This window comes from Amphiprion ocellaris, chromosome 22 (genome assembly GCF_022539595.1).
Source record: "Amphiprion ocellaris isolate individual 3 ecotype Okinawa chromosome 22, ASM2253959v1, whole genome shotgun sequence".
NCBI classification, from domain to species: Eukaryota; Metazoa; Chordata; class Actinopteri; family Pomacentridae; genus Amphiprion; species Amphiprion ocellaris.
The window spans coordinates 2,094,984-2,102,757 of NC_072787.1; the positions used below are offsets into that span (position 1 = coordinate 2,094,984).

The window sequence follows — 7,774 nt, forward strand, 5'->3', positions numbered from 1 at the left end:
TAAAGTTGACACAAATATCAACAGTACAGGTAAGATTTTCCAATGGACAACCATCAGTCCAACAACCATGACTGCCAATATACAGGCCTGACACTGTTTGATTAAGATCAGTGTTTCTAATATATGATTTATTGGTTATTTTGTCCACCCTAATATCAGCATTGACCTATACCCATTGATTTTCTATTTTTTCACTGGATAATATGGACTAAAATCTTATTTCTTTGGAGAGCTGCATGAAAACAGATGAGAAGTTAGTGAAGATGTTACTTTGTAGAAGTTTGATCTGTTGTCATGACGTTATTCCTTCAGTATGTAAAACTATATTACAAGCACAATTGCAAAGCTCTGTTTCTACAGTTTTTTGTGATGATATTGACATATTTAGATACTAATTAATCTAGGCAAGTTCATGGCTAATTCCAGTAAGAGTAATGGTTGATATGATGTAAATTCTAAATTATTTTGTCTGACCGACACCTCGTTGCACACAAAAGCAACAAGGATTGTTGGAAATTTTAAGCTGTGGGGCTTCGTATGATACTTGCTACAACTCTCTACAGTAAATAATTTGATGACAAATCAGCCAAGGAGAAGGAATGTGAATTTGCATACAAAGTGCTCTTTGCTCAGGAGAATTGCACTGGGAACACTAGAGTTTCAGCCCTCCTACTTTATAAACAGACAGCTGACAGTATTTGTTGAATATGACAAGTGTTGGATTAAAATCACATATTCCAGCTTTGAATATGACAGTGTTGCCTGTCACACTTTATTCATGTTTCAGTCACTGGAACGCAACCTGGAATATGCAATTCTAATTTTATGGATTAGAAGGTGTGATAAATGTAGGGATGTACTAGTGTAGCTCAAAAAATATTTTTTCCAATGTAATTCAATGTTATATATTCTATATTTATTACACATAAAGTTAAATCAGAAGTCCAGTATTTAAATATTAGAATATTTCCTACGATGAATCGAAAAAGGGTTTACAGTACAGAAATGTTCAACTTGTGAAAAGTATGTTCATTTATATATGCATTGGTTAGGGCTCTTTAACCACAAATTCCTGCATCAGTGTGGCGTGGTATGAAGGTGTTATTGGAGCACAGGTTGCTTTGATAGCAGCCTTCAGCTCATCTGTATTTTTGTGTCTGGTGTTTCTTATTTTCATCTTGACAATACCCTACATGGGGTTCAGGTCTGGCAAGGCGGCTGGACAATCAAGCACACTGATGTCATGGTCAGCAAACCGTGTGGTAGTAGTTTCAGTACTGTAGGATGGCGCTAAGTCCTGCTGTATTTATTGTGTTCTAGAGACCCTACATGACTCTCGGTTCTCTGAGGGACCAAGTCATTTACCCTGACACCTATGAAGATCAGAGGAAGAAAGGCATCTCTGATCAGGTGGGCCAAAAAGTAACCTACACACTTTCGCTGTCTGTGTGTTTTTCAAAGTAGTAACTTTATCCCTCTGTGCGTGTCAAGGTGTTGAAGGAGTACCTGGACAATGTTCAGCTGGGTCACATCCTTGACAGGGAGGGCAGCTGGGACACTGTCCAGGACTGGATGGACGTCCTCAGTGGAGGAGAAAAGCAGAGGATGGCCGTAAGAACCCACTCACTTCCTGTCAACATGACACAGCATTGATTTGCTTCTTTTAAAAAAAAAAAAAAAAAAAAAAAGCAGACCATCCATTGATTTGGTGAACAGCATATTCTGCTCAGGCTGGTGGGGGACTATTCACTTCACCTTCATGAATGTGATAAGAACATGCAAACACCACACAAAAAGTTTAAAAGTGTTCAGTTAAACTAGGCAGCTTTTGAACTTATGAAGAAGCACTGAGAACAATCATTTCTTCTGATGATTCTGCTGCTTTGTGTGTCTGTTTCTGTGTGTAGATGGCCAGACTGTTTTATCACAAGCCCCAGTTTGCCATCCTTGATGAGTGTACCAGTGCAGTGAGTGTGGATGTGGAGGATTACATCTACAGCCATTGCAGGACGGTATGACCCAACAACACACTGTACACACAAATATAGTATATGTCTGAGTAACAAGATTTACATGTGGTCTCAGCATGGAAAAGCACCTAAACTCAAAATGTTACTGAGTAATCAATGACAAATGATGGTTCAGTAGAGCACATGGCAATTAGTTGGCCAGCTGATGTACTGAGCAGCTTAAGGCTAAACTAAGTTTTACATCTGGGGTGAGTGCAGTACATGGACCTGTCAGTGCATGGCGGCGTAAAAGCTTTCAGCATCTGTAAAATTTATATTTATGTTTTTGTTTTAGTTTCCAGTGAAGTCGCAAATAAAGAAACCAAAGCAAAATACTTTGGCAGCTACTGTGCAAACATCAGGTATAACATTATGATCACCTGTCTAATATTGTGTTGGCCCCCTTTTGCTGCCAAAACAGTCGTGACCCATCAAGGCCTGGACTCCACTAGACCCTGAAGGTGTGCTGTGGTATCTGAAACCAAGATGTTAGCAGCAGATCCTTTAAGTCCTGGAAGATGTGAGGTGGGGCCTCCATGGATCACACTTGTTTGTGCAGCACATCCCACAGAGGCTTCATTAGATTAGATTGAGGTCTGGGGAGTTTGGAGGCCAAGTCAACACCTCAAACTCATTGTTTTGCTCCTCAAACCATCCCTGAACCATTTCTGCTTTGTGGCACGGTGCATTATCCTGCTGAAAGAGGCCACAGCCATCAGGGAATACCGTTTCCATGAAAGGGTGTATATGGTCTGCAACAATGCTTAGGTAGGTGGTACGTGTCAAAGTAAAATCCACATGGATGGAGGACCCAAGGTTTCCCAGCAGAAGAGCAGCAGTTCTGGAGATGCTCTGACCCAGGCGTCTAGCCATGACAATGTGGTCCTTGTCAAACTTGCTCAAATCCTTACACTTGCCTGTTTTTCCTGCTTGTAACACATCGACTGAGGACAAAATGTTCACTTGCTTTCTCTTTGTCGTGGCACCTGTTAGTGGGTTGGATGCATATATCCAACTCACTAACAGGTGCCACGACAAAGAGATAATCAGTGTTATTCACTTCACCTGTCAGTGGTCAGAATGTTACGTCTGATTGGTGTAAATCAGGACAGTCAGAAAGACTTTCCTCCAGTCTCTATAGTAGCTGGTCTTGATGCTGTGATAAATGTGTTGGAAACACTGGAAAACTTTCTGTAGTGTTGTAAAATATGAATACAGGAGATAAGTAAAACATGCTGATGTGGTTTTCTATCAAGTACTAGTTGTATGCTTTTGCGATCAACAGGTGGGCATCACCTTGTTCACAGTGTCTCACAGAAAGTCCCTGTGGAAGCACCATGAGGTAAGGACTGAATGATATCCATGTTTCTGTGACGGCAAATTAAATGCTCAGATACCTACAATTTTACTCCCCTTTCACTGCACTGCAGATGTATGTAATTCTTATCTGGAGTTAAGAAGCTCCAATTTCCAGCCTCATTTAGCCAGTGGAAGCACCACATAGGATAATGGCATGGAATGCTACAACGCTGTGCAAATTCAGTCTTGTGTCATAATGACAGCCCAAATTTGTAATTATACTGTAAACAAACTACTTCATGCGATGTGTATTAGAAGTATATCTCATAGAATTAGAATATGGTGGGAAAGTTTCAGTACTTTTCATTCGACATTGCTAAAAGTTAAAAAAAAAAAAAAAAAAAAAAGCCATCACGTGGGTATTCTAGATTCAGTGCACATAAACTGAAATATTTCAAACCTGTATTTGTTTTAACTTTGAGGATAACAGTTTACAGCTCATGAAACCCCCCAAAATCAAATTTAAAATATTTCAGCTACTTAACTCAAAACACCTACAAAGAACCTTTAAATTCCACCGCAGTTACAACCACAATCATGGGGAAGACTACTGACTTGACAGTTGTCCAGAAGACAACCACTGACACCCTCCAAAAGGAGGGTAAGACTCGAAGGTGCACTGCTGAAAGGGCTGGCTCTTCACAGAGTGCTGTCTCAATGCATACAAATGGAAAGTTAACTAGAAAGAAAAGTGTGGTAGGAAAAGATGCACAAGTAAAATGGATGACTGTCGACTTGAGAGAAAAATCAAGAAAAACAGATTCAAGACTGGAGCCAGAACATCTAAAGCCACTAAGCACAGATGTTTCCAGGAAATGGGATACAAGTGTAGTATTCCTATTTTCAAGCCATTCCTGAACACCCAACAACATCAGAAGCATCTTACCTGGGCTAAACAGAGAAACAACTGGACCGTTACTAAGTGGTCCAAAGTCCTCCTTTCAGATGAAAGTAAATTTTATATTTCTCTGGGAAATCAGAGTCCTAGAGTCTGGAGGAACAGTAGAGAGCCACAGGACCAAAGCTGCTTGAAGTCCAGTGTGAAGTTTCCACAGTCAGTGAAGATTTGGGATGTCATGTTTTCTGCTGGTGTTGGTCCACCTGCATAATCAAGTCCAAATTCAAAGCAGCCATCTACCAGCAGATTTTGGAGCACTACAGACTTCTATCTGCTGAGGAGTTTTTTGGAGATCCAGATTTTGTCTTCCAGGAAGACCTGGCTTCTCCCCACATTACTAAAATCATGGCATGGACCATGGCTTTACAGTGTTATATTGGCTCGCCAACTCACCAGATCGGAACCCCATAGAAACTCTGCAGCTTGTTGTCAAAAGGAGCATGTGATGAACCAGAACAAGCAATAAGAAGAGCTGAAGGCAGCTATAAAGGCATCCTGAGCATCCATTACACCTCAGCAGTACCACAGGCTGATGGCCTCCATGCCACGCTGCATTGCTGCAGTAATTCAAGCAAAGGGAGCCCTGACCAAGTATAAATATTTCATACATGAACATACTTTTCAGAGTTTGGATATTTCTGCATAATAAATGGTTTTTTTCTTTGTTTTTTTTTTTTTTTTTTTTTTAAATCTTTGTTTTATGCTTTGAAATATTTTGAGATTGATTTTGGGGAGGTTTTATGAGCTATAAGTTGTTATCAAAGTTAAAACAATTAAAGACGAGATATTTCAGTTTATGTGTACATAGTATAGGATATATGTGTGTTTTACACTGAGCAATGTCTGATGGGAAATATTGAACCTTTCCACCGCATTCTAATGATATGAGATGCACTTGTATATTTCAGGTCAGCCAGCTGGTCCTGCTGTTGCACTCAGTTTAACAGAAAGTTACAGAAATCATCAGATGCACCCTTCCAGTTCCAACATTGGAAACAGGGACTCTCACTGCACTATAAATGTATTCACATCACTTCCTAATGTTCCAGGGTTGCTGCTGCGTTGGTTTGAAGCTGGCCAAACCACTCTTTAGATGCTTGTGTAAATTGAAAGTGTTCTTCTTTATAATGCTCTTGCATACCTAACATTTTGATCTGCTTCCAATAGACACATTTTTTCCTACTCACTTTGCATTTTTTCCTGTTTTCCTCTCTGGTATGTAGTATTATCTCCACATGGACGGGAGAGGGAACTACGAATTCAAGCCCATCACAGAAGAAACTGTAGAATTTGGCTCCTAACTGCCTGCTGCTGACAAATGCACTGCTGTGATAAAACCAGTCTGTTGATTCTTTGCACTCAAGACAGAAGTAATAGATAACAATGTTTTTAATTATTTGTAATTCTCAGCCTTGTTTCCTTTGTTTTCTGTTATTTAAAGCATCGCTTTAGCCCTGTCTAATTATGATTAGTTTAGTATGATTATAAGAAAGTTGTGATTTATGTTACCAACTCAAATGCCTGAGATGTTTAAGTAGAGGTGGAAATATATTCTGCTGTTTTTTTTAATCATCTCTGGCATCTACAGGCAGTTGTATCTGACAGCAGGTTTACCTGTAGAGATATTCTAGATACCACGGTGGTCTTTCAGTCATTATGTCCCACAGACAACTGTACACAAAGTATGATGCTTCTAGCTGCCATGCAGGTTTTCTAACAGAAGCTGAGAGCAGCTGAAGGTCAGAATCGGTTTGGGAGCTGTGGTAAAACCTTCAGTGGGAGTGGTTAGTAGTTATCATGACATGCCATGTATGCATTCATGTGTCACCCTCATTTTTGTGCCGTTCATTCTTGGCTTTTCTCTAGGCCAGTGATGATATAAATGTGTAGTCCATGAAGTAGGCAAATCATCAGAACAAAAACTAAGTTTGATGTATCCTGAAATCATTTCAATGACTACATAAGAATAGTTTGTTATCTAGAGGTAATCTATTAAAAGAGCTGTAAAAGATTAAGAACTGAAAGTTAACAGTTAATCACAGCTGTTCTCTGCTTCTGTAGCTGCAGGACAAACAGTGCTCACTGGAACAAATAGTTTTTCAGAACCAACTGTTGCCTCTGAGGGCTCTGAAGTGCTGACTGTGTAACACATTAACAAGGCTGTTGAGTAAAGTCTGAGCATTGTAGGAACAGCTGTTTTCTATTTCAACTCGGGGTGTTGCAAGGTACCCCCTTATTTAACCTACAATCCATGTTAAAACAAAGATGGTACCAAATATTTGGTTCTACTCTTCTAAATTCTACTCGTGAGCGTTGCCCTCAGTGCTGTTGTTGTGATCAACATATATAATAACACCAGTGACAAACAGCAGCACTCAGCTCCAGTGATTTTCTGATTGAACATTCCACTTGCAACACATTTTATGAACACCCGAATGTCTAAAATGTACCGTGTGATGCTATCAAGGACACCAGCTTACAGTGTAAAGATCTTCCATCAGGTCTAGCTGTCAGGGTGCTGTGATCTTAAGGCTGATTACAGAATTGGCTCTGATGTGGGAATGGAAAAAATAGGAATCTGTTGCATTGTTAAAGAATAGACATAGCTTGAAAGCTTTCAGAGGGGTTACACAGATTTTATTGCCACTCAGACTGTTCATGAGTTTGTTCTCCAAACATCAGTGTTTGCCTTTTTCTTCTGCCCAGTTTTCTAGAGAATTAGTAGATTCTAATTGTTGGGATGAGTTGCACTTGGCTCCTCTCAGTGTGAGTTGTAGTTCTAGAAACTTAAAACGAGTAAGGAAAAGGCAGACTAGTTGAGCTCTAGTCCTGTGGGCGTTGTCCGTTGCTCAGTTTCATTCAGTGTTTTCCACTAGGTTGTTGGTCCTGTTCACTAAGATTTGAAGATATACACATCAAACAGCAAATGGATATTAAACTTTTTCCTTTTTATCAAGAACTAATCATTAATTTCAAATTTATGAAATTATGTTTAAACAGTATATTAATATAGCTTTGGTGGTGGGATTGAAAGAGTTAGTGAAGGTTTTACACGAGGTCTGTGAAGCTGGGGACTGGGTCTAACGTGCAGCGATGGCTTTTCTCAGTATCATAAATATGCAGACAAGATCATTCCCAGGCCCCTCTGTTACTGTAATTTACTTGACGGTAAGTTTCAAAATGTAAAGCAAGATTTTCAACTGTACTGTTGGTTTTGTATGGACAATAATGGTATGATCTCACTGCATTAAAAAATAAAAAACTGAAGGAGACACTAATTCTGTGTATTTCTTACATTTAGAGGGACAGTTTGATTTCTAAGCAGAGCCAGAACTCACTTTCTGACATCTTTAAAGGGCTGTTAGAGGATTAACACTTGATTTTAGGGTTGAAGGTATGATATGTGAGTTGGAAGCCATTTGGCATTTAGTATGATGGTTGAACATAGTCGAAGGGGCTAAGAAATTCATCATGTCACTGTCCTCTGTTCCAACGTTTCTGCAAAAAC

At 39.6% G+C, this 7,774-nt stretch overlaps 1 protein-coding gene across 2 annotated transcripts in view; it reads left to right on the top strand.

The window, feature by feature from the left end:
* abcd3a (ATP-binding cassette, sub-family D (ALD), member 3a) overlaps window positions 1–7,544 on the top strand; it is a 28,118-nt gene extending 20,574 nt beyond the window's left edge. For both annotated transcript variants that reach the window (XM_023299991.3, XM_023299990.3), the window contains exons 19-23: window positions 1,321–1,410; window positions 1,492–1,611; window positions 1,908–2,012; window positions 3,295–3,351; window positions 5,490–7,544. In XM_023299991.3, the coding sequence (XP_023155759.1) occupies window positions 1,321–1,410; window positions 1,492–1,611; window positions 1,908–2,012; window positions 3,295–3,351; window positions 5,490–5,567 (450 nt within the window). In that variant the 3' untranslated portion in view covers window positions 5,568–7,544. The remainder of the gene's footprint in view (window positions 1–1,320; window positions 1,411–1,491; window positions 1,612–1,907; window positions 2,013–3,294; window positions 3,352–5,489) is intronic.
* Window positions 7,545–7,774: the final 230 nt, after the last annotated feature.